A 27,286-nucleotide genomic window follows, 5' to 3' on the forward strand; every position below is an offset into this window, starting at 1 on the left:
CACTAAATATACCCTGTTTATTGAAGTCTAAACATTTAAATAAATATTCAGGATTACAGTATGCTAGTTGGCATGGATTTTTCCACTTTGGTGGATATTGTTTATTTAACATGCCTGGAAAAAAAATGAACCAAATATTTTGAAGCAGTTATTATAACCTCAATTAACTTGAGTTTTTAAAAATTATTTATATATTTTTAAAGATACATTAATTTCTGACACTTCAGTTCTGAGAAGTGGGGGTTTCTGAATCATACCACTTTTCCTGGGAGTCAAGACAACATTTATTCTTCAGGATCTAAGCAATACTGGGTCAGTCAGACACACTAGCTGCCCCCCTGATCAGTCAAATTGCATGGCTCCCATGGCTTTCCTTTACAAGGAAAGTAGAGGTGTCTTTGCCTAGCCTGTGGTGCAGTTAAGTTACAACATCCTGTCCATTTTCAGTAATATATTGGACAACTCACCAGAGCACAGAGTTCTGACTCCTGTCCTCTGAAGACACAGGCCACCGAGACTGGCAAAACGTTCGGAAGAACAACCTCAAGAACACGGCTAGACAGCCTGAGAAACCTACAACAACCAACTCACATGCTTTCTGTCCACTGCCTTGAAATACAAGAATGTCAGTAAAATGAAGTGTTTGAGCTGAAGTTTGATTAGCTAAATTGGATGAGTTTTGAAGCCCCTTGCATTATGGCAGGTTTTTCAGCTGGAACAACTCTGTGCCCATTTAACTTTTAAGAGAGAGTGCTTTAACTTTTAAGAGAGAGTGGCAAGGCTAGAGGAACTGAAGAGTTAACCCCAGTTGGTTATTTCCAATGTACACATAAAGATTCCTGTACTTTTCATTTACCACTTTAAAAATCTAATCCTTTGGCACAGGCAGTACAAGGCAACTGGCCACGTTGATCAACTGTAAACTCTCCAATCTGATCTCAGCAAAAAGAGATGTGTGATGAAAACTCAGTTACCTAGAAACCAGCACCAATCATTTCACTCCCTAGTGCACTGAAAAGTATAGCTCTCTTTCTTATTGGAATTCCCTGCTGCCAAGCAATAAGCAACCAAAATAGAAAACAAGTCTTCCAAAATACACTGGGGTGGCCTGAAGCCCTTCCTCCAGAAATTAGCCAGAGTTTTTGGACAACCTAACCAGCAATGTTTTAACAGCACACAAGTGTTGTGCAATAGACCACAAAGACAAGAAAGAATCATGCAAGACCAATGAAGATCCAGCAGGGCTTTTTTAAATTAAAAGCAAAAATGTTGTCCATCTATTTTGTTCAAAAGGTTTCTATACTAGCTTATAGGTAATCAATGCAAGAAAGAGAAACTTTGCCCATAGGCTTTGATCTAAATGAAAATGACACTAAAGACATGGAGGCTGGAAATGGAGGGCAGGGGGAATAAGCAGACTAGGACATCTGGTAGAATTGCCCTGCTTCTCTTTTCTGTCCTCTAGGGATTGATGGAATCGGTGTTTAGAGGGAAAGGTTTTCAGAATTGAGGGAGGGATCTTCAGAGATGTGGTCATTCAGCAGGGCTACCACAGTGGTCCTGTTTCTCATCTCATCTCCCTCTGCAGCCTACTAAACTAACTTAAAAAGGCAAGACAGACGGTGGATGTGATGGATATAGCATATTTATTAGTGATGTGTGTAACACAGGCAAATGAACTTTCCTGAAGTTGGAACGTAGACATTAGTTCTAGAAGTTGGAAGGCGAATTGGGAAGAGATTAAATATAACCATCTTAACTAATCAAATATAAGGATTTTCTGGCTATTTTTGTTTAGTCTTCCTACAACAAAAATTAAGGGAGAAATGAGACAGAATGAACAGTGAGGCACAATGCACAGAAAACCGTTACAGAAAGAATAAGTAGGTTTGCCATAAAATCTTTCTGTATATTACTTCCAGATATCAGAAGACTTTTGTCTATTCAACAGTTAGTTTACAGGATAGGCATGCTGTCTGTTGAATAATGGGAAGTTCCAGAAAGGTTATAGAGACCACAAAATGAAGGCAACTGGTAATTCAGCAGAAGCTGTTCCATGACAGAGAAAATGGTTGAATAAGAGGCATTATCTGATGTAGGCAGAGTTTCCAGGCCTATTTATCAAATTGCTAAAGGCTTAAAAAGGATGGAGCAAGTGGAGCCAAGGTTCTGTTTAGTCTTAACCCAGTCACTTGTTAAGCAGTTGTAACATGAAAAAGGGAACAGATTGGTCCTTTGTAGCAATAGAGCAAAGCACATAAATCTGGTAGATATGGACACCTACCATAAAGTTACTAAAACTTAAGTGAGCCTGACTTGGGAAAACATTTCAAAATGCTTTCAGAATGCAGTATTCTGTAGCCAGATATTTTGTGAAGAGAAAGGAAGCCAAAACAACTCACCCTACCCCTGCAACAATAACAATATACTATTTTCCCTAGGAGGTGCAGACATCTTGAGTCTTAATGAAATTACCTTAGCCAACCCAGCTTTTTATCCATATAGAGAACAACATTGTAAATGAAACAGGTTAACAACCATGCGATGGCCAAAGGTAGCTACAGGTTGATCTTAGATAAGTTACTTTTTTAAAAAGTAATTCCCAGTATCCCTCAACCAGCACAGAGGATTCTGGGAATTTTGTCATAAATCAGGACATAACCTCAGTTATGATGCTATAATTAACAATTTCAAGATACTTCCAAATCAAACTTGGCAAGGCAACTATATCTTTTCTCTTCCTTTCTCTTCTTTTTCCTTTATTGAAAAAGATTCACAATCTGCAAACATACAAACAACACCGCAGGAAAAAAAATAGAATCTTAAAAGAATATGCAGAGTTTCCTAATGTTAAAAAAAAAAACATTACGCCAAAATGCGTATGTTGTTGCAGAGTTTTTGAATTTTTGGTTTTATTCCTCTAGCTGTGCAGCAGAGGTGCAGGGATCTACAGAGCAGAATAACTTCAAGTTGTACAGAGTAGCCCACTCCTTTTTTCCTCATCAACTGGCACGTAAAGTATCAATAGCTCACTCAAGAGACATTTGTAGGAAGAAAGAATAAAAGGTTTCATTACTTACAACTTTACAGATCAAACAACAAACTGACAAATATGGTTGCTTTGAATTCAGAAGCAGGAAAGGAAAAATTCGCTAGTGCTGTACAGATTGTCAGACCAGCCCAGAAAAGTTAGTCCCAATCACACCCACTAGAAGCAGCATGCAACGTTGCAAAAATGGCAACATATGTTACACTAGACTTATGTGGCCACAGAAGAACATATGTACGTAGGTGCAATATAAGTATCTGAAAAACAATAAACAGATACTCTGGACATTTACAAATCTACAAAATGTTAAGTGTCTGCTGAATAATTTGGATGGAAAGGCATCAGAACGACGTGTATTTCTTCCCTTTACTTTGCACAGTGGGTGGGAAGACTTTTAAGTACAGTTTCATTTAAAGGCAGGTAAAAAGGATACCTGAAACAATGATGTTTTAGGCCAACAGGGCAAGACACAATAAATTCACCCAAACCTGCTTTGACAGCAGTAGTGAAAGGCTACTTACTAGAGAGATGCATAATGTAATAGAGTTGTGAAACTACATGCCTCTTGGTCTGACAGCTTGCTAGTATAGTATTTTCTGCCTCTCTTCCCTGGGATTTCCTAGTGAGTAAAGTATTCTTAATTTCTTCTTGTATACTTTTATGCATAGGATTAGGCATCCTTCAGTCTCGAGAGACTATGGTAACATGCTCTGTATGGAGGACTTGGAACAGCTTCTAGTGTGGCTGAGGCCAATTCGAGAGTGACAATTCCTTCCACACTGAAGACAAATACAATCTGTCCCTGTCCAGCTCCCTGATTTTGCTGTTTACAGGACTGCCTCCTTGCCTCTTATGCATAATTCCTTTGCTAATATACAGGAACCGATGGCATTCTTGACAGGATTTCTTATCAACACCTGGATAAATTCTACGTGTTGTTGTTTAGTCATTTAGTCGTGTCCGACTCTCCGGGACCCCATGGACCAGAGCACGCCGGGCCCTCTTGTCTTCCACTGCCTCCTGGAGTTGGTTCAAATTCATGTTGGTAGCTTTGATGACACTGTCCAACCATCTCATCCTCTGTTGTCCCCTTCTCCTATTGCCTTCACACTTTCCTAACATCAGGGTCTTTTCCAGGGAGTCTTCTCTTCCCATGAGATGGCCAAAGTATTAGATCCTCAGCTTCACGATGTGTCCTTCCAATGAGCACTTGGGGTTGATTTCCTTTAGAATGGATAGGTTTGTTCTCCTTGCAGTCCAGGGGACTCTCAAGACCCTCCTCCAACACCACAGTTCAAAAGCATCAATTCTTCAGTGGTCAGCTTTCTTTATGGTCCAGCTCTCACTTCCATACATCACTACAGGAAAAACCCTAGCTTTGATTATGCAGACCTTTGTCGAGGTTTGTCATCACTTTCCTCCCAAGAAGTGTCTTTTAATTTTGTGGCTGTTGTCACCATCTGCAGTGATCATACAGCCCAAGAAAGTAAAATCTGTCACTACCTCCATGTCTTCCCCTTCTATTTGCCAGGAGGTGATGGGACCAGTGGCCATGATCTTAGTTTTTTTGATGTCGAGCTTCAGACCGTTTTTTGCACTCTCCTCTTTCACCCTCATTAAGAGGTTCTTTAATTCCTCCTGACTTTCTGCCATCAGAGTGATGCACCTCATTTCACAAAAGCAACTTCTGCTAAATCTCAGTCTTCCAGAACTTTGGGATACAGTTTCTTATTTTATTACATCACATCACAGACCATTATGAATATATCACTACATTCCTTGTCTGCCGTTCCTTCTGAGATTCAAAATTATTGTTGTTTTTGACAGTCCTGAGCTGCTAGTGCTTGAAGAATTATCCTCCTTAGTAGGATAACCTTTTTGTTGTTCTTATCAGTTTCATGTTTTCACAAAAGTCAGTTTCAAATCCTTGTGAATCATCTCATTAAAGGCTAACACTACCATTTGAAACCAATCAGTGTACAGTATTATCATAACAAACCCCCACATTACATTATCCTTCCTCTTCAATTTCTTCCCATCTCCCCAGTCACCAGCTTCAAATGTTTGCTTTTAAAGTAGTCTATGCCCTCCATATCCTTAAAAATTGCTGGGTTCAAAAATGGCAGAGTACTTGTTACATCCCTGGAATGCAATGAAGACTTCAGGTAGTGAAATGAAGGGCCATGACATGTGAATTCTTCAGGGGAGATAGATTGGCAAGCAGTGGTCATTTTTAACAGAGCCACTATTTCAAAGAGAGCCTTTACACTTAACAGCAGTCCTTGGTGTTTTCCAAGTATTTTAAATTACAGGTCTCATCAGCTTGAGTCAGCAAGGCAAGTGGTCATATAAATGCAATGGGTAATCCAAACACTTGGAGAACTCCAGGTTGGGAAAAACTTCTACAGAATTGCTGGCCCAAAGTGTAGTTCTTTGCTTACCTCACAGACAGGCACTTTCAGGGGACCAAATTTCTTTCCCCATGAGCCTCTGAAGGCATAACGACTACCAAAAATGCAGGAAAAAAAGATTAAATCCAAAGTGCCCAGATGGGCACTCCTGGTTTTGAAAAACTGACATTTTGGAGTATTAAACAATGCAGAGGACCTGTGACTTCTCAAAAAGGTGAGTTGCTGTCCCTGAAGACTTTCATGAACCACACTTCACATTTTAGCTGGGAAAACCACTTTTGGATGTGGAGGGGCAAGTGGAGTCTGATGAAACTAAGTTCCACAGTATCAGCACTGGGAGACTACTTGTGGCTGCAGGGGAACAGTATACCCACCTTTAACTTAAGACAAACATCAAACATTACTTCCGCTACCTTAACATTCTGGAACTTTTCAGTGCCTCTTATAAGTATAAGAACACAGTGAACAAAGGAAAGGAACAAATAATCCAGACCCTCCATAAAAGGATTAAGAAGCCCTCTGGAAATGCCCAGTTGGCTGCCAGATGTCAGGAGTCATCCCTTGTTTCATTAGAACTATTTCCGCTTCATCTCTTGCTATTATCATGATCCACCCCTTACTTAAGACTACCGTACTGTCCTTCCCCTTCAGTTTTTCTCTTTTTTTTCACTCCCTGTCCTTTGAGACACCTGATTCAAGTGTTTATTCTTAAAGTAGTCTATACCGGCTGCATCTCTCTCCTTGTCTTTCCTTCATTTCACAAAGATGCATTTGTAACTAGCCCCCTTTGTCTCCCCTCACTATCACTGTTACGCCTTTTGCTGTGCTGTTCCCCATTTGTGGAACAGCTTGCCTCGCTGCCTTCTCTGTTCATCAACCTGCTCATTTTTTTTACTTCTGCTTTTCTGCTCATACATTTCTTCAGCTATCCTAGTCTCACCTGATTGAATTCTAAACCCTTTGGTGAAGGACTTCTGTCACTGTTGTGTGGCTGACACTTTTGTTTTACTAATAACTAACATAGTCCTTGCTCTATTTTTGAATACAAGAGATGACAGAAGGGACTTGTTCTAAACTCTACAGCACTTAAACTATTGGCCAGGGTGCTTGTCCTAGAATCTCTTTGGTGAGCAGCCCACTTCCTGTCATGGTGATGACCAGGGGAAGCCCTTGATATCATACTCCCATTCTTTTTCATCCCTCATAGACTTATTCATTCAGTGGACATCTATGTTGGTATCCCTATAGTAAACCAGAAGACAGCAATTACTATTTAGCATTCCTAAATTCATATCACACTACAGTACCATACTTTCTACTCAAAAACCTAGATGTTCGTGAAGCTCGAAAGGAAACATGCTCAAATGAATAAAAAGAAAGAAAGAACATTTGGATCAATGGAAATATACAGGTTATAGTCACCTTCTATAGACACCTCATCTTTTTGAATACTGTACACTCTTGGGATAAAAAAGACAGAAAGTTAACAAATGTAACACTGGAGGTGTAGATATATAGCAGAAAGTCCACATATTTGTGTTTTGCTTTGTTTTTATATGAGGGTTTACAACAATACCCTGTATAGATCAACTAAGCAGAATGTAGAACTGAGTTCCATCATGCTTATTGCCAGGTAATTAGGTACAAGATCGCAGTCTCAAACCTACAATGAAAGCAAAACTAGCATTTCCCTTTACGAGCAAAATCTGGGGATTACCCGAAGATATGTGATGTTTTCTCCCTTTGAAACAATACCAGTTAGTGGCGTCAGAAATACCACATTTAAAAGAAGCGAAACACACCATATTTCCTATCTTTTTGTCTGAAATTCAATACATTTCATTCATTACAGACTGGAAGTGTGGGTTTTAAATCTGTGCTGCTTCTTGTTAAAAAAGGTTTTCAGCTCACAAAGCTTTGTCTTAACATTCTAGATAACTCCCCCCCAACATTTAGAGACTACAACTGCCATCATCCTTAATCAGCATGCCCATGATCCAGTCTATCTGGAGGGCATCAATTTGGGTATAAGTGATCAAACTGCATCTCGTTTCAACTGAGCAACCTGTTTAATAAACACTGGTTGTAGTTGGCCAGTTATAAGACTCAGAATGAATTACTCTGCTGGGCTTCTAATCAATTGACTGCAATAGCTGAAAGCAAGGCGCCTCCCCAGTACAACATACACAATTCACTTTTAGAAGCACTTTAAACCTTTCACCACTGAGGAATCTGACATTACCCTTGTCTTTTGCGACTGGGCGAAAGGTAAAACCAGCGTGCCAAGTCTTCATCCCTAGAGTGATCTTTTTTTATATCCCATATAATAAATCCTTCAAAAAATAGTGGCAAGTAATGGAAATACTGAGATCTTTTCCAGCACAGCAACAGTATCATGCTAATAAATACAGAGCATATGCTATGGACACTCACCTCCTCCGCAACCCCAAGGCTTTCCCTTAATGTATTTTGGGTAATTAATGTACAAGCTTTAGGAGACATTCTTATAGTAGAAGGCAATATTTTGGCCCCAAGCCTAAACCAAGTAAAGGCAGGAGGTTGGGTGGAGGGGGAGAAATCCCACCTCATGAGTCAGACAGTATACCAGATGTAATACATAGACATGCAAAGATGTGAGGGAAGAAGGGAAAAGAGAGAAGAGAAAGGCATTTTTAAAAGAAATGGACGATTTCTTTCAAAGTATCTTACCACTTTCATTCTTCTCTATAACGTCGACCACCTCGCCAGCTTGTAGGCTGATTTCTGAGTTCTCCTGTTTCTCATACTTAGATACCACCACATACTGCTCCAGGATCATAGGTTCAGAGCTAGCGTCAGCACCTGGGGAAGGGAAAAAGCATGCTGTGAGCCAGCTTCCAGCCATGGCTCCACGAGAGCGACCTCTGTCCACACGACTCATGATAGGCCGATTTGTCACCAGTGCCAAGCCAATCAGAACACAACCTTGGTTCGCGGCATATCTCCAACTGGCTGGCCATATAGAAGTTGCTTCCTCCGGCCCACAGCTCAAGAGCACAGAAGAACATTGGAAAGTCGACGAGGAGGGAAGACAAAAAGAAAAATAAATTTTAAGAGCATCTCAAAGTTTAAAAGACCAATATACTGTTAGACCCTACACTGCAGGATAGAGTCCGAAAACAAAAACTCTTCTCAACATGCTTCCACACCATTCTTGTTCCCATTCAGAGAGAGAGAGAGAGAAAATTCACCCCAGTCACAACCAGCATGAAAAAAAGGGGAAGAAAAGGAATTCCCAGGCTATTTCAAGTCGCCAATTTCTTCTCCTCATAGGCTGAGCTCCTGCTTTGCTCTTACAGGCTCGAGCTGAGAGTCAAGAGGAGGGCTGTGGACGCCAATCATATTTGCCTCACACTGCAGCCCTTAAATAGAAAACACATGAGCTATGTTGAATAAGGAGGTGGGGGTGGAGGAAGGGAAGGAGGGGAGGGCGCAACAGACTGTTTACTTGAAACAGGAGGAGGAGGAGGAGAGTTACAGCAACAGTTTCTTGCTTACACAGTTCTCCTCTGCTCACTATTCATGCTCCTTACAAACAATATTACCAAGAAGTATCACCCTGTGGAACAAAGAGATATACACACAACTTTCTTCTTCTTACATGCAGCTGTAGAACAACATTTTGGATAGATTTACTCTAGCTGTGTCCTCCAGTTTCCTAAATCAAAACCCATACTAAGTGCCTGAATCAAGTTCTCTCTCTCTTACCTTCGCCAACAGTGTCTTTCCCAAAAACTGCAACTCTCTTTTCCCTCTCATGAACCAGTCTTCCCTCTCCTCAATTTCAATTTCACTTTCTCCCACTGACTGTATAATTCTAAGCAGAGAAACAAAGGCATGCTCAGCCACCAGGGATAGAGGCACTTCATGGCAAGCTGCAGAAGCAGCATGCCTGCCCTTCACTCAGCAGTCACTCAGAACATAAACAAGGGCCTATCCCGCCCACTTCTGAACACCCACAGGAAAGTTGACTCTGGTACATTACTCCTTGGCACTGGGAAGAAAGAAATATGTGCTACAAAGGCATTTTTAAAGCCAATCCTCTCTCAGTTCCCTCCTCAGGACTCCCGCACTTGAACAAAAGATTTCTCTCAAAGAGTTCATCAGCCTGTACTCATTAAAGGCTGAGAGATGTTTACACACTTATGCACCCAATTGTGCACATCAGGATGGGCTTTCTTTCCTAATGAACAAGTCTTGTCCGTCTCATCCTATCTGCCTCAGCCTTTCACATTTGCAGCCAGTTGGACATCAATTATTATGGACATCAGTTACCATGTCACTGGCACTGCACCGAACATCGTGCATCTTTTCAAAGAGCATGACCTGGGTACATGCCAAATTCTCTGTACTGCACCTTGGCATTTAAATTGCTGTTGCTGTTCGCATCTCAATGTTTAATGAAAGTGTGTTTCTATTATTTATTTATTTAAAATATTTTTTCCCAGTTTGCTCCTTACAAGGACTCAAAGTGGCTTACAACACTAAAAGGATTGCCCTGATGAGCTTAATGATGTGGCCACACATCACACAGTTTCCTTCTCCCTCATCCTTCTCTGCTATTATCGCCACCCTCTGATTCCTCTTTTTGTTGGCATTCAAATCTCTCATTTTTGTTTTTTAATGTTTAGCAAGTGAAACAGTGCTAAACTGACAAGACATGGCAAGCATTTGAATTAATATTATACCAGTTCAGCACCACAGCACCAAAATAGAAGGGGGAAATGTTATTCATAAAATTCACAAATAACATTGCAAGTCTAAGCAGAAGTGAGGGGAAAAGAGGGGGGTTCACTCCCACACTATGCCCCATTTGTGCATTATCAGTGATATCATCTGAACACTGCCAACACCAGGCCTAAAGGACTGGTAGAGGAAATCAAACAAGCCAAAAGCAAGACAAAATAATGAGAGTTGAAATGCTACAAAAAGTCCACAGTCCTTGCCAGCTGAACAAAATATACTGCATTCTCATACCAAAAGGTCAGATCTACTTATGACTAGCTCTAACATAGAGTCAGTGGAACAAATATTGAATGGAACCTGCACCTGCTAGCTCAACTTTTCACTTAAGAATGTAGGTGAAACTATTTTTTATTCTGTGGGATTCCTGAAATTATGCTTTTACTACAACAGCAATAACAAAAGTGATGATAATGCTTTTTTGTTTTTTAGGCATCCTTCAGTCTCAAGAGACTATGGTAACATGCACTGAATAGAGGACTTGGAACAGCATCTAGTGTGGCTGAGAAGGCCAATTAAAGAGTGACAATCCCTTCCACACTGAAGACAAACCCAATCTGTCCCCTGTCCAGCACCCTGATTTTGCTGCTTTCATGACTGCCTCTTTGCCTCGGCCTGCTGGACAAGGATCTCTTCGAATTGGCAGAGGCCGTGATGCACCACCTGCCTCCAGGCTGAACGCTCAGATGTCAGGGTTTCCCATTTGTTGAGGTCCATTCCTAAGGCCTTCAGATCCCACTTGCAGATATATTTGTATTGCAGCTGTGGTCTCCCTCTGGGGCGATGATAATGCATTAACCACCTTAATAATCTTACATATTTTCGTGCTTCAGCTACTTCAGGGTGCTTTACATACTCCAAATGAAATAAAATAAAAGCAAAGGAAAACATATTTGATGGTTGTTCTGGCTCTTTGGCCATGTTCTGAAGGTTGTTCTTCCTGACATTTCGCCAGTCTCTGTGGCCGGCATTGTCAGAGGACAGCACTGTACTCTGATGTATTTTTGGCTGTGAGATAGGCTTTTGTCCTTTTCAGGAGATGGGTGATTGATGTGTCTTGTTGTGGGTGAATTGCTGTGATAAGGAGGAGAGATTATCTGTCACTGTGATTGATGGGTGTCATTAGCTGGTCTTTTGTGTGTAGTGATCCCCGGTCCTTGTGGTTTGGTAGAGTTCATTGACCTTTTGCACGCTGTATTCTTCAGAGCTGGGACCCAAGTTTTGTTGAGTTTCAAACTTTCCTCTTTTTTATTGAAGTTCTCAAGACATATTTGGTCTTGAGTTTTTGGCAAGATGGGACACGTCAAATAGAGAAGTTCTATCTCTCACACACATACCCCACCAGAATGTTGATTGGAAGAGGTTAAAAAGAGACGAGCAATGAAGAAGCTGAATTTGCAGCTGAAGTATCAGATAAATAAGTTCCACTTGGCATATTGGTTGAGGACTTGACAGAACCATCACTTCAACATTTTCTGGCTCAAAGATAGCTGGAAGAGATCTTAGTCTCTACACATGCAAGAGGGAAAATGTGTTAATGGGTAAAATCAAACCACAGGTTTGCTGTGATCTTCAAGATAGAGCTCATTAAGATCCCATGTCTCAAAAGATTGTATATGAATAACAATACCCCAGCGCATTTGGAGTTAAGAAGTGTCTGCCTCCTGGGGCTGGACTATCCACTCACATGTCCACCAGCGGTGGCCTCGCTCATCCTTCCAATAACTCCCAGAGCCCTGCTCTCTTCCTGCTTGGCTAGTGACTCAGCAGATGTGCAGGGAGACTCATCCTCCTTCCCCTTGCCTGAACTGACTAGCTGAGCAGGAAGAGAGCAGGGCTCTGGGAGTGGTTGGAAGGATCATTGAGGAGGCTGCCGCCACCGCCACCAGATGTGTGAGGGGATGGTCTGGCCCCAGGGGGTGGACCCTTGTTAACTTCAGCTGTGCAGGGATATTCGTATTCGTATACGAATACCCCTATCTCTAGCACTCCTTAAGGAGACTGCTCTTACACGTAAAGCCCCAATATTCTCTGACGCAAACCTCTTTCTAGCTCTCATAATCAACAGTTCTTTAGAGGAAGGGATACAAACAACCCTGCCCAAACCGAGGTGAAAAAATAGTCCTGTTTCCTTATCTAATGGAATGTTGACAAAGTGAACCTATTTGATAGGAACCTTCTCTACAGAATTGTCTAACTGATTTTAAGTATCAAGAGGTTTTGTTCATAACATGGAAATCTTTCACATTTTTTTCACTGATTCATCCAGATACTCTGTTAATGGAATATGGATGGAGGTCCTTTCAATCATCTCTTCCTTTTTGGGGTGGTTTACCTATGGCATGTCACATCACCTTAACCCTGAATGGTGGAACTGGGGTTAATCTTTGCTATGGTTTGTTTGAAATATTGTAAGCCATCTCCAGACATGAGCCCTTTTTGGTTTCTATGCCTTTGCTAGATGTACATGTCCTCCTGGTCTAGCCCTCTGGACCCATCCCCACAAATCTCACTTGCTCACCCATTCTTGATAAACTCATTTATGAAGTTTAGATGATTTTCCATTCTAAAATCATGGATTTGTTAAGAGGGAAAAGGTTATGAACTTTTTGTAATAGGTATCTGAATGAAGGTCTACACCAAGAGAGTGTTTTGTTTTTTTAAAAAGAAATGAACTTCTACGTCAGTAATGGATAACTTCTGGCATATCAAAAGTTGCTTTGAGTTTAGTTCCCATTACACCACATCATTGGCCATAGCCTGGAAATGTTCATAGTAACAGCATTAGGATTACTGAAAGAATCTGCAGTGCATGGCTTGTTACTTATGATTAAGAAATACTGTATAATGGACTGACTTATTTAAGCACAACTGCATTAAAAAATTCTTTGCAGCCCTCCTGAAAGGTCTCCACTACCTCTATTTATAATGCCAAATCTCAGTGAAGAATAAGCATTGCATTGCTCCTTTTTCTCCCTAGAGCCTTTAAAGGTTTAAAAAGAAAAAAGAGGAGCAAAACAAAAACAAACAAAAAAAGGAGGGGTTTCAGTGGAAGAGATGGTGATCAAATGGCAGTGAGATAAGGGAGTGTTGGATCATGATGCATTAGCAGACCCGGTTGGCAGAAACTGTGATAATAGAGAGAGAACTTATGAAGAGTTAAATTCAGGCTCAAAGGATTGGTCCTGTGTAACTTCCTGGCTCAGATCCTGAAGCTGAGGCTCCAGTACTTTGGCCATCTCATGAGAAGAGAAGACTCCTTGGAAAAGACCTTGATGTTGGGAAAGTGTGAAGGCAAGAGGAGAAGGGGCCGACAGAGGATGAGATGGTTGGACAGTGTCATCGAAGCAACCAACATGAATTTGACACAACTCTGGGAAGCAGTGGAAGATAGGAGGGCCTGGCGTGCTCTGGTCCATGGAGTCACGAAGAGTCGGACACGACTAAACGACTAAGACAAACTTCCTGGCTGCCAGAATTTTTGTACTCTGAGTTATGTTGTTATAGGTATCGTAGTTATTATTTCGGGATTACTTTTATATGTTTTCTCTAGAATTTTGCCTCTGTGCTTTGCTTTTTGTACACCCCTGGACTTACTTAATTGCAAGACACATACGCCCTCATACTCATTGGTTAAAATCTACTTGCTATTTGTTTTCCTCACATTAGTACCCAATTAGGTATAGGATCCAAATAGTAAGTAGATTTTAACCAATGGGTTTGTATGACTTTATGGTTCTTTGTTATGGTATAAAGTTCCTTTACACTGTATTTTTGGGGTCTTCTCTGCCTTTAAGAGAAGTCCCAGCGGACTTTGGTTCAGCTGGTTACATCTTGTCTGACCTCTTGCCAGAGCTAAAATCTTGTGTAACGGGCTTGGCCTGTAACAGGAGCATTGGAAGCCTTTAGCAAGACCTCTAAATAATGTTTTAAAAATCAAAAGTTTGATAAAAAATTAAAATACATAAATTACCATTCCTGAAAATATTTTGTAGCAATATTATTTATTATTAGGGAGAAGTGTGACATTTCACACTTTCTCTGCAACCTATACTTGAAACCAGAGGCAAATTTACACATGTTTATGAGTAACCTGGCCTTTCTCTCCAACTTACTCATGAATATGTCCAAACTCAAATATAGGTTGCAGAAAAAATATGACAGGTCATAGAAATCCTGTCCGTACTTTTATAAAATTGCTAGAATGTTACTGCCATTGATTTTACACTGATTGCTAGTAAAGACTTTAGCTAACACTAATTATTTTTAACAAACAACATATAACGAGTAATATCACTAGTTTTAATCCATTATTTTCAAGCTCTGTCATTAGACAAGATGGTAAGGGCAGATAAGTGTTGCAGCTGGGCAACATCTGGAAGGCAGACATCTGTTGACACCTGCTATATAAAATGGGGAAGAATAAAAACTTCAGTACATAGCTAAAAATATGAGAATTCGCTTAGCCCAGATATTTTTGACAAGTCCTCTCATATAGTAGAACGAGAAAGGCCTTGGCTTCTACACAGATTTCTAACTTTTCCAAGAAAATCTACATATCGTAGCAACTTAATAGTTTACTAAACCCTTCCACCCATATACCCCCCCCCTTAGGTTTGCTGTTTTCAAAGAAGACATCCAGCCAAGAAAAAGTTGAGGCAGAGGAAAGGGTGAAGTCAGATTCCTTTCCCCAAACACCTTAATTTCTTGGAAAATTGGCTCACATGTTGCAAAGTCCAATCAACTAGGTTACAGGTAGAAACGTTAAGGCAATGGTATTCCACACACAGATGTGTGAAACCACTTGGAGAGCCTCCAAGAAGCTGCCAGACGGAGTCCTCCAAGAGTTGGCGAGCACCTAAGTATTTTGGCATTTGACCCATTTCAACTGGCTGCAGCAAGTGCAGATTTTTTTTTAAAGCTATGCTTCCAAGGGGGAAAAGGGATAGTTAAGAGAAGAAACTGATTATGGAAGAACATTCCTCAAGGTGGCAGTTTGGCTTACAAATGCCGAGAAGCACAAAATTAACTGGCCAGGTGTTCTTCTTTCGCTTAGCTCAAGTGTTCTACAGCCAGAACTATGCCGCTTGGCAACCACATGTTTGCCCCAAACAGCTTTTGCAGAGGCAAAGAAAAAAAATTAAGGGAAGTGTGAAATGCAAAAAAGGAGGAGTGTTTTATCCCCAAATGCCACATGCTCTCTTTCCTTGCAGTTCCCTCATATGTAGAGGATCTCCCTCATAGGTCAAGGTTCCTCTTGACAATTAAGTCCAGTCATGTCCAACCCTAGGGGCCAGTGCTCATTCCCGTTTGTAAGCCAAAGAGCCGGCCTTTGTCCATAGACACTTTCCATGGTCAAGTGGCCAGCATGACTAGACAAGGAACACTGTTACCTTCCCACTGAGGTGGTACCTATTCACTGGCTCGCATTTGCATGCTTTCAAACTGCTAGATTGACAGGAGCTGGGACAAGAAACAGGAGCTCAGGACCTCACATGGATTCAAACTGCTGACTTTTTGATCGACAGCCTAGTGGCTTAGCAGTTTAACTCACAGCACCACCCACGCCCCCTCATACAACTATGGAAAAGGGTTTAAAACAACAACAACAACAACAACCAAAACTGTTGGGATATGTTTGTAGGAGAGAATTACTGGGAAATTCCTACTCACTGTTCTCACTTGCCTATAAACCCTAATACTGTATTAGCATTATGACTGAGACAGGCAGGATTCTCAACTTTCTATGAAGCTTCCATTCTCATTTGCATCATTACAAAGGAGCACTTCAGTACTGCTTTGGATGTGTGCTCTCCAAGAGAGCTCTTCTGAGGCACAGGTAAGTCGGAGTTTCAAAGTGGAGACGCTTCTTAGAGTTGGGTCCCACGCACATTTCTAAACTTTGAGTTTTTTGACCATTCACACAATATACAAGATAGAAGTCTTCAGTCATCTTGGAATTCAACCAAGGAAAAACTCACCAGGATTACTACTTTTGGCAGTGTGACTTATTCAACATCCATTTAGGAAATAATCACAAACTGGAATAAATTTTGGTTTATTCTCATTGTCCACTATACTAATTAAGTTGTGAGTTTGCTATAATAATACATTACGGGAAAGACAGTTGGTTTGTGCATATAAGGAAAAAGAGTTAAAGGATTGGAAATAGAAGAAGTATGACTCTAAGATGCTTCCATTGACTCAATCGGAATATAATACAGCATACTAATTTCCTCCTCTTCTCAGGGTTAAGCTACAAAGAGTCCAACAGACACTAAATGGACTTTTACTGGGGGCTGAACTGTCTGCAGCTTGTCATCCTCAAAAATCTGGCCCAGTAAAACGGTACAATTCCAAATACAGAATTTGTTTAGGGCAGCTCTTAACAATGTAGAATTACAAGCTTCCTTTTTCAATTTCAGTGTCTTTTATACCTAGATGTATGCTTGTGTTCCTATGGCCATGTGTACCAAGGGTATCAGATTGGCTGAACAATTTGCTTCCTATTAAAGTGCTGAAAACCATAATTTGATACCTGAAAGAGCTCTGATTTCTCTAAACCAAAACTCTGCCTAATGAGGCACATATGGCCTTCAGTGTAAACCATGGGTAATCTGAAGGCAAATCATTGCCTCTAATTTTTCAAAATGCTTTCTCCTCTTCTATAAAATCCAAACTGGTTCTCTCCTGCACATGTGCATTAGGGCATATATGTACACATTCACACACATGCACACTGTGCATGTGTATGAATGTGTACATATATGCCACATTAACATTTGTGTTTCTTAGGAATAAAGGCAAGGAATAACCGCAATACATTATTCTGATCTTTGAAAGAGACACACTACACCCAGAGAAGTAGGTTCTTGTGCCAACTGTAAATCCTTGGAATGCATCCATGGCTAGAAACCATGCACTATGTAGTTTTCAAGAAGCCATACTCTGCAGGAAGCCATTTGGAACAGTAAGTTCACAAGGATTCATGGCAGCACCAGTGACATACCTTTTGGTGGTGAATTGCCCAAACTTAAGAAATTATAACAGACATTATCAGTTGCATAGTAAGCTGTACAACTCAATATGCAATTGATAATATCTACGATCATTCCTGAACTTGGGCTGATTTGGCTCCAAAGATTGCATCATCTGTGTAGCTAGACAAGAGGACTTTGGCCATTATAAATTGTTAAAACTATAACTAAGCAACTAAAATCAATCATGGTAATATGCCACATATTATAGATCTAGATCAGGGGGATCTCCAAATTATGGCCCTCAGGCCACATCCAGCCCACCTTGCCATTTTATCCAGCCTGTTCCCTTCAGCCTGCATGTCTGCGGGTGGGCAGGGTGCATGTGGGGTGATGGTGGCAGGAGGGCATGTGTGCAGGCAAGCAGGTGGGTGTCTGTGTGTGGGGGACGTGCAAGCGGGTTCACATGCACATTCCTTCGGCCCTCAAAAATGCTGAAAATATGTGGCCCTCACCTTCAAAAGTTTGGAGACCCCTGAACTAGATTAATTCTAAATGCTCATTTATATGTCTCTTAACAGAATAGGTATATAGGTAATTCTAAATTTGTCCCATGATTTTCTTTTTCAGTGAAAAAATGACTATCAGTGTTAATCAGTAAGAGAAGGAGAAATAAACAGCATCCACATGATTACAAATAGTAGTTGGAGAACTCTTATTCTGATACCTGCAGTTTCCATTTTGTAAGCTCTACGAGGTAATGTTAGCTATCATCTGAATTTAGAATATTGGCTCTCTCAACTGTTTTCCCACCAACTATTATTTCATCTCAAAAAACAAAGTCAGATCCAACTCTTCTGCAGTACTGATTTTCCATCTACCTAACAGCCAAATCTATAGTGATATGGAAGTGCAGAAATTGTAAAGAAAGTAGACAACAAAGAGTTCAAAACTGATCATTGCAAGGATTGCACACATTTGCACAGAAGACAAAAAAACCCACATTTATTTGGTATGTTATAGAGAATTTTGGAAAAATTACTCTTTTTGACCTTGTTGTTTAGTCATTAAGTCGTGTCCGACTCTTTGTGCCCCCAATGGACCAGAGCATGCCAGGCCCTCCTGTCTTCCACTGCTTCCTGGAGTTGGGTCAAATTCATGTTGGTAGCTTCGGTGACACTGTCCATCTATCTCATTCTCTTTCGTTCCTTTCTCCTCTTGCCTTCACACTTTCCCAACATCAGGGGCTTTTCCAAGATCAGGGTCTTTCTGACCTACACTTCCCCCAAATTTTCATTCACCATGGCCAAGATGCTGGGAGTTGTACTTTACAAAACCTGACCTGTTATTATGGACATCTGGTGTCAGATCTATCAGGGCTTAGTTAATATTGAAGGTGCAGCTGCCAAGAGGAAGGCTGTTTTTCTCACATTCAAAATGAGACCCTATTCAGACCACAGAATTAAAAGGAGAAGAAAGCCACACTGCAAAAGCAGAAATCATATAAAGATTGTTAAGATGATAACCAGATGGTTTCTGTATAGCAATGTTCTCTTTGGTAACTGAAGTAAAACTAAATAGGAGCCAAGATGGCATGGGGCATCTTATTTCTGCAAAAGCAACCTCCCTGCCTGGACACAGTTTTACCTGCTGTGCTCCTCGACTCCTGGGAGGGATAACCCTTGCCAGTAACATAGTGCTACATGTCATAGTTTTGGAGTGCTGACAGGTCACTGTGATAGGACCTATAGACCCACCCATCCCCAAGGACAGTGTGGCTGAAATCCAGTAGCATGTCACAGCCATTGAACCAGTGCAGATTTGGTGAATTAACTCCTCCATAAATTTGATGGCTTTAATGGATTCTAGTTGTGATTTACTGCTGGATTTCAGCCTCAGAAAAGTCAGACAGCCTCAGAAAAGTCAGAGATTATCAAAATAGATGCTTCCAGAGTGTGTTGGACTATAATTCTCACTAGCCCTACCCAACAGAGCCTTCAGAGAAGAATGCTGGGAATTGTAATCCAACAATATCTGAAGGAACCAATCATGAAATGTTCTTGTTGCCATCATGTGCTATCAAGTTGCTTCTGATTTATGATAACCCTGTGAATTGGTGATCTCCAAAATGTCATATCTTTAACAATTCTGAATTACATATGCCTATATTACCCAGAGAGTAGCAGTAACAGATGCCGCTTTGGAAGTTGTCCTTAAGGGCTAAATCTGCTAGCGGCCACATGGCACTTCTCCTCTTTATCCCTTTGTGCTACATAAAAGAATAGCTCAGGAGAATTTCTAAGCCACCCACTTTGTGGGGGCATATAGAATTTTGGGGGAAACACAGAGGTCTGCAGTGGGAAAGGGGAATTACACATCTCAGGTATAGTTGATCTTATTGTTTTACAAGTGGAATTTCACCATTTCCTACTGCCCCCAAGTAAATAAAAGTGAACTCAGTGTGCTAATTATGCAGGCAAAACATTGGTGGAGGTGTGATTTAATAAATGGAATTAAAATCTATTCTCTATTGATACTTACCTCATAATTATTACAGCTTTACATTTCATGATGACCTTCTAACTAGAGAAGAAGAGAGCATCTGAAGTACAGTGCTTGCATGACTGCAAATAGAATAAAATCAGACTCAGCCTATTTTGAGCTGGCCTCTTTTTCAGTCCTGCTTGTATTGAAGCCTTGATAATTCCTCAAGTTTCCTTAAGCAAGGCTGGGCTTGCCATTGGTGAGATGTCCAAGATGCTTTCCTTTGAGGTGACCTACTTCTTTACGTGGTCAGTCTGAGTCCCACGTCACATGTAGGACCCAACAGTAGCTGTTACAAGTACCAGGCATTTAGTCAAACCACAACATTATAGAGATAAATACAAGGAAGGGCTCAGAGGCAGAATCAGCTGCAACTGGAAACGGCTTGTTCAGATGCTCTGAACGAGCTCCCGCCACACTATGATGTGTTTACTAACAAGAAAATATACAGGGACTCTTTGTGAGGCAGGAGGCGAGTTGAAACCACCACTCGCTGGAATGCCGTCCCTCCTCTACAAAGGGACCGAGTGTGGAGGGAAAGATGAATCCCAGCTGACTCTGGAGGAGGCCTCTGGGAAGCCCCTACATGAAACTGAAGAAGAGGTCTTGGCCCAAAGTGTGAGATAGGAGTGAGAGAAGAACAGTCAAGAGAGGTGGGAAAGACTGGTGGAAAGGGGGAGGAGATAGAAACAGGGGAAGGAGAAGTGATAGGAAGAGAGGGGGCATTACCACCTGGCTGGGAATGGATCTGGATGCAAGATCCATGGACCCAGTAGTGGGAGAGACTGTGGGTGCTGAGAGAGGAGCAGACTATAGGAGAAGATCAGTGATCCCACCCCAACCCTCATACTGGGGATAAACAGAAGCTAGAGAGTGGTGGAGAAAGAGAGGAGAAAGAGAAGGTGGAGGAAGAAAGTCATAAGAGAAAGGAATGGCAAGTTCAGGAGATGGAGAAGATGGAGGAATTGAGAACGTGTGGGAGACACTGGATCCAGGGAGGGGTCCCAAGTGGGGATATCTCCTTGGAGATGTGGCCGTGCCCTTGTTGTCTGTACTGTCAGCCATGACGTTAAGGGACTGGACTCCACCAGACCTTCCAGGACCACAGAACTCTAGTTACGGCAACCCTTTTGTTGTGGAGGACTGGAAACCCCTGGTTGCCCCCTTGGTGGAAGGAGACAAATAAACTAGTTTATTTGTTGATACTGAAATAAATGTTCTACAGTTGGCAAAGGATGTCGCGTCTGGTGTAATTACTGGTGAAGAGGAAGACCCTGTGATGCATAACCTTGGACTCTCACACTCTTTCACTGCCCCTCAGCACTCACCACATAGCCTTGGACCTTGTGGTGGCATTGTAAGCTAATGGCCAAAGGAACTAATATTCTTATCAAGAGCATTGTGGATTTAACTATGCAAAGCTAATGCTACAATAAGTGCATGCTATGACTTATTGTGATATTTTCCAGGGCTTTGTAGCTACTGAGTACTCAGAATTGGTTTGTCATTCCTTTCTTCTCAAGGCACTCTGGGACTGTGCAGTTTGCTCAAGGATTGTACAGTACTTCATGGTACCTAAAGTAGATGTATAATCTTTCAAATTAATGAATATGAGTTCTTGAGTCAAGAGAATGTGCAACAACATCTGAGGAATGAATGTTTCCTTATTCTCTAGATGGGTATAGTGAGAGCCAGTGGTATAGTGGACAGAATACTGACTAAAACCCAGGTGATTTGCATTCAAATCCCTGCTCAGCCATGGGAATTCACTGGGGACTAGCAATGATAAACCACTCTTGAACACATCACATATCTTAAAACCTCTATTAGAGCTGCCACACAGCAAGACATAAAATATACGGCTGAACTAGTTAAATGACACAAGTGAATTAAGTTCAGAGTTATGCTAAATTTGAACTCCTTCTCCACTCCTTCTTGAAGAAACATGTTTACAAACATAGGGGAAATTCTTTTCTCTCTCCTATTATGGACAAGGTGAAGCCAGCAATGCAGTGTTGCTAAACTAAATTTGACGTCTTTAAAAACTCTTTTGCAATGGTAGCTGGGAAAACTTGCTTTTGAATTAATTGACATAGTGTGTCTTGCTTTGCAGAGCTGCAGAACTAAATTTGGGATTGTGCAATCTCTTCAACCCTCTTTTTCTAGGAAATTAATTTTGGGGAGACTTTGTTCTTCAGTGAGGACATTATGAAACAGATCATGTTGACACTGCTAGAATTGCAACAAACAAACAAATCCCAAACCCATTATATTTATACACTAAGATGCTTTTCTATAAAAGTCAGAAATAGTTATCACACTGCCTCTAAATCCACTCTAGGTGGACATCAACAAACAGAAATATAACTGCAAGCATACACATCAAAATCAGCCTTTTGAACATGTGATGAAATTTTTGGTAGAAGAAATAGTCCATTTTAAGTATACAATTACACAAGTACTTCTACTGGTTCTTGGAGTTCTTATGTTAACAAAGGAGAATAATGCCATAAAAATGAGTATCAAAAGAGAACAAAATAGGTCCTTCCAATGCCATTATTTTACAATTCTATGGAAGTGGATCATAATTCAAGTTCTTAAGTATTTGTGAAGTTAAAATAATAAAAAAGGTAGTGAAATAAAATCAAAATATTTGGAAATCACAGAGTGTCTGATAGGAAATAACAGAGAGAGAGAGAGAGAGAGAGAGCGTCCATATTCAGAAATAAGTTGTGAGTAGATGAAGTAACATAAAGAGAGAGTAACCAAGAATTTATTTAAGGCAAGAAAAAGACAATGAGTTAAGATGGTAAGATTATTAATGATTCCAAATGCCCACAATACTAAACATGGCTGAATTTTAAGAAATTGTGGAGGATACAGAGAGAAAATAATGGGTTGCCATCAAACTTGCAGAGGAGGCTGCGAATGAACACAAATTGAAGGAGAGGGAGGGAGAAGCAAGAAATAGGCTAAAGACACAGGAACACAAATATAGATATAAAATGAAAGAGGAATGAGATTCCTGAAAATTGGGAAAGACATGGCAAGTAATACTTTTTTGAAAAAAGTTCAGAAATGTCCAGGTCCTCAAAGAGCAGGAGATCTTATTCAAACTGATCAAACGGATCATCTCACCCTGCTTCATTCCTGTGCCCAAAGCAGTTATGGACCATGCCAACTTAAGAGAATTACCTTCTCTCACATATACCCACACAGATTCAGTATCTGGAGCTCTTTTCAGAAGTTCCTCTCTAGGTCCTTCCATTTTGTGAGATGTGAGGAGGAGCTACAGGAAAAGGGCCTTCTTTGATGCCAGCAGTCCACTCAGAGGTTGCTCTTTCTCAGGAGTTGCACTTGGCCTCCTTTTCTTTTCTTTTTGGTCATACTTTGAGTACCAGTTTTCTTAGGTCCTCTAATTGTGAACTTTTGGAGTGACTGATGTTCAGATTTCTTGTGTGGTTTACTGAACACAGTCTTCTGCTATTTCCCTTTCTGTTTCTAAGACTTTAATCTGAAAATTGATTACTATTTATATTGTTTTGGGGTTGTTTCTATTAATGTTTTATTATTGTGGGCTCCCCAGAGAACACTGCTGTGGGGCAATGAAAGTGCTGCAAAATAAAGTATGACAAGTAGACCCGCCAATATGCTTTACAATTCTGCCCTAAGGTGTGAAAATATATCCTCATCATTTGCATCTCTTTAGCATCCCATCTTTTTCTCCAGATCAGTTCTAATTGGTTTAATTTGCTTCCAGAATAAAAAGAGAGCAAGCAAACAAACAAAGAGAGCAAGCACAAATCCATACACAGAAGCAATGCAGTACCTGCAATCGCCTTCTTTGGAGAATCAGATAAGCTGGACATCCAGACTTCAGAGTCCAAGAAAAGAAGCAGCAGGAAATAAGAAAAGCAGAAGAGGTATTAGAGATACAAAGAAGCAGTTTGGTGGCCCTGCAAATTATTCAAAATAATTGAGACATTTGCTGAAGAAAATACATAGCAAGACATAATGGTGTTCCCATGGTAGAGTTTTGTAAAGCACTAGGAGGCTCATACAGGCAATTTAAGTTGGTCTAAATGGACAGGTTTTATTTGTAGCAATGGAATCAATTTCAAAAGCTTTTGAGCCTGTCAGCAGTAGATTGAAGCCATCTAATAATCATCATCATGTGCTGTCAAGTCAGTTCTGACATGGCAACCATTTTCAGGGTTTTCTAGATAGAGAATATTCAGAAGTGGTTCACCAGTCCCTTCTTCTGGGCGCACCTTGGGACTATGCAGCTTGCCCAAGGCCACACAGGCTGGCTCTTCTCTCAGGAGACACAGTGGGAAATCGAATTTCTGACTTCTGGTTCAACAGCCAGATACCTAAATCACTGAACTATCCAGCCAGCTTGAAACCATCTAGACTACAATGTTCAAAAAAAAAAAAAAAAAAAAAAACATTTGAATGCTTCAAAACAAGCACAAAAGGGAGGACACCACATGTGTTCATAAGGAATTGTTTCAAGGAAGAGCAACCTTCAGAACATGGCCAAAGAGCCCAAAAAAACCCACAACAACCAATTATTTTAATTGTCACTACCCTCCACGAAGATTAGAGCTACTAAACAATTCTGAATCAATAAAACTGACTGGAAAGTGGGTAATCAGCTAAGTGTCCTTAAATCACAATTTAGTCTGGTTAATGGTAAAGGCTCCCCGTGACATTTAGTCCAGTCGTGTTCAACTCTAGGGCACAGTGCTCATCCCCGTTTCCAAGCCATAGAGCCAGCTGTTGTCTGAAGACAGTTTCCGTGGTCACGTGGCTAGCGCGACTAGACATGGAATGCCGTTACCTTCCCATCGAGGTGGTACCTATTTATCTACTTGCATTTTTACATGCTTTTGAACTGCTAGGTTGGCAGGAGCTGGGAGCTCACTCAGTCCCATGGATTTGATCTTCCGACTGCTGGTCTTCTGACCTTGCAATACAGAAGCTTCTGTGGTTTAACCCACAGCACCACCACGTCCCTTAGTCTGGTTACACATGGCTAAAAGTACTGTTTGGTTACTATTCTGAAATACTGAAATTTAAAGAGCTTTAAAAAAGTAACTACACATTAGCTTATCAGCAGCAAAATGGACTTCAAAAAACACCCAAAGCCCAGAAAACCTTACCAAATAAATGTGGTCCCCAACAGCGTAAGGTTTGGTTTAATATTCTGTCAGTAAAAGCTTCCAGCCCAGAATTACAGGACTGTTGAATAAACTGACCTTTCACAGTTGTTTATAGTACAAGCAAGGGAAATAAGATAGTTTTAGCCTAGCAAACTAATTGGAATGGGGGCACATAAATTAACATCTTAATGTCATGATCTATACACAGCTACTCAGACTAAGTCCTACGGAGTTCTACTGGAATTTGGTGAAGAGAACATTGGGATATTGGAGTTTGTTCAGCAAATCAACATGCAAGCCTAATTCATGATCCTTGGAAAGGAAGGATTTGTTTATCTTGCATGCTGGGTAGTTACTCTGGCCACCTCTTTCTGTCTCCTTGATCAATTAACTAACACCTTTATTAGCAGGCAAAGGTGACCCCTCCTTTCTCATTTAAATGTTTTTAGTGCCTTTGTTTATGCAACACACACATCCCATAAGGTTTTGGGACAAGATAGAGGGAGGATATCCTGCTGAGCCTGTCCTATGTCCACCATGTGGTCTGAGAGAACCCATTTTTGATTTTTACTATTTTAACTTTCTTTATCCTTCTTGGTAGCCTAAGAAGTACCTGTTACTATTATTTACTATTGGAACTTTCTGAATCAAGCTTCAGCCTGTCATTTGCAAGTTATTTCCGTGAGTAAACATCTTCTTTCTTTTTTTACTTTAAAAGCAATGTCTGAGTAATCATTTAAGCTGGTATAAATACTGTGGGGCAAATGAATGTTTTGGGGGGCTTACTGGATCAGTCTTAACTCCAAGCTGTGCTAACCTCCATCCCTTGTTGTGCTATTAAGGGAAATGAATATATTCCTTTCTGCTGGGACTAGAAGTCCCATCATCCTTTTCTAATAAGTTCAACAGTCTTTCTATCAAGTAAGTAGCTATAGAAACAAATAAGTTCAACAGTCTTTCTATCAAGTAAGTAGCTATAGAAACAAATAAGTTCAACAGTCTTTCTATCAAGTAAGTAGCTATAGAAACAAAGTCCAAGCTTACATGCTAGGGTGGTTAAAATGTGGCCCATGGGCTACTTGCCACTTCTCAGTGGGGTTTCCTGGAGCCATAGGAGATTTTCCATGCCTTCTTGGACTGGGGAAACAACTAGGGTGGAAAATGTTGTTTTCTGCTCCTAAAAGCCTGCACTTACAAGAGACGATTTCTTCATGCTCTAAACATGAACTAAACATCTGAAGATGTTAGAAGATAGTCTTCAGGACTAAACATCTGAAGACTATGTGGTGATATCAATAAACTGCAGTCACTAAGTGAAGAAAATTCATCCCTCTGCTTTTGCCCCTGGAAATAAAAATGAAAGAGCAGAGCAGAGGCAGTTGTCTTTAAACCTTGTACAATCTTGAATATCTTCTGTAGGAAAAAAAGTCCAAACTGAAAAAGCCACCACATGATCTACATACCTCTGTGCAGAAGTGGCAAGCACTCTTGTCAACTGAGCTAACCAGTTTTTTTTTTAAATGTCTCAGAACTGCAGGAAACAACTACTGAAAAGACATTTGTGATGCCTCCTAATGCAAATAAGATTTACAACTGTTTGTGTAAACTGAGGGTTGGAAGAGCCAGGATTCTGCCTAAATGTTTACTTAGAACAATGTACTGGTGATTACTTGGATCACAGTACTAGGCCTGATCACAAAATCCAGTGCTTCAACTCAACTACCAGTAAAATGGAAATATGAACACATATTGTTGTAGGAATTTTCTTCTCTGGGGAGACTGCAGATTCATCACTATATGCACAAGTGTGCAGAACTGTGCAAAGCCTGTCTTCCCTGTGATTATTCAGCAGTATAGAACCAAAGACATTCAAACGTGTGGAGAATGCCCCCAGTTAAGCTTAGTCATGTTCAAAGTAAGTTCAATTGATTTTGGTAGATCTGATAGTCATTTATAGTATAAGTCTCTTATTTCAATGGGAGCCCCATTCCTGGCATGACCAAGTACAGATCCCACCTATAGTTATTTTAGATGTTCCAGACCTAAAGCCTAGCTAAACTTTGACCATGGGAATTTTATTTAGAAGGAGTTCGTGCATGACAGCTAAAACATTAAACCAATATATACATACTGTGTCTTGCTATTAAGGTTTGTCTGGATAAAGAGAAACAGAGGTGACTGTAAAATGAAATAAAGCCACAAAATAATTCCATCCAGGGAAAAAACTTCAGAGCTCCTCAAACTACCCCAAACAGAGCATGTACTGGCCATGCCAAACCAATATTGAAAGAGCCAAAAACAGGCAATGATGAAAAATATCTGGAATAAAAAAATATGCCTAGAGCTTATGGTTCTATT

General features: G+C 40.6%; 1 protein-coding gene and 1 long non-coding RNA gene across 24 annotated transcripts in view; one reads left to right on the plus strand and one right to left on the minus strand.

The window, feature by feature from the left end:
• The window catches only part of SH3PXD2A (SH3 and PX domains 2A), a 338,938-nt gene that overhangs the window by 89,824 nt on the left and 221,828 nt on the right, over positions 1-27,286 (minus strand). For 13 of the 23 annotated variants that reach the window (XM_078389476.1, XM_020788973.3, XM_078389473.1 and 10 more), the window contains 2 exons: positions 23,593-23,637; positions 8,170-8,301 (listed from right to left, as the gene is read on the minus strand). In XM_078389476.1, the coding sequence (XP_078245602.1) occupies positions 8,170-8,301; positions 23,593-23,637 (177 nt within the window). Of the gene's footprint in view, positions 1-8,169; positions 8,302-8,424; positions 8,813-9,207; positions 17,499-23,592; positions 23,638-27,286 lie in introns of those variants that run through there. The other 10 variants (XM_020788969.3, XM_078389480.1, XM_078389487.1 and 7 more) reach the window with 3 other exon arrangements.
• LOC144587899 (uncharacterized) overlaps positions 23,701-27,286 on the plus strand; it is a 46,250-nt gene continuing 42,664 nt past the window's right edge. The window contains exon 1 of the long non-coding RNA XR_013543135.1: positions 23,701-25,609. This is a non-coding gene — a long non-coding RNA (uncharacterized LOC144587899). The remainder of the gene's footprint in view (positions 25,610-27,286) is intronic.

The sequence above is a fragment of the Pogona vitticeps genome, chromosome 3 (genome assembly GCF_051106095.1).
Source record: "Pogona vitticeps strain Pit_001003342236 chromosome 3, PviZW2.1, whole genome shotgun sequence".
In the NCBI taxonomy this organism is placed as follows: domain Eukaryota; kingdom Metazoa; phylum Chordata; class Lepidosauria; order Squamata; family Agamidae; genus Pogona; species Pogona vitticeps.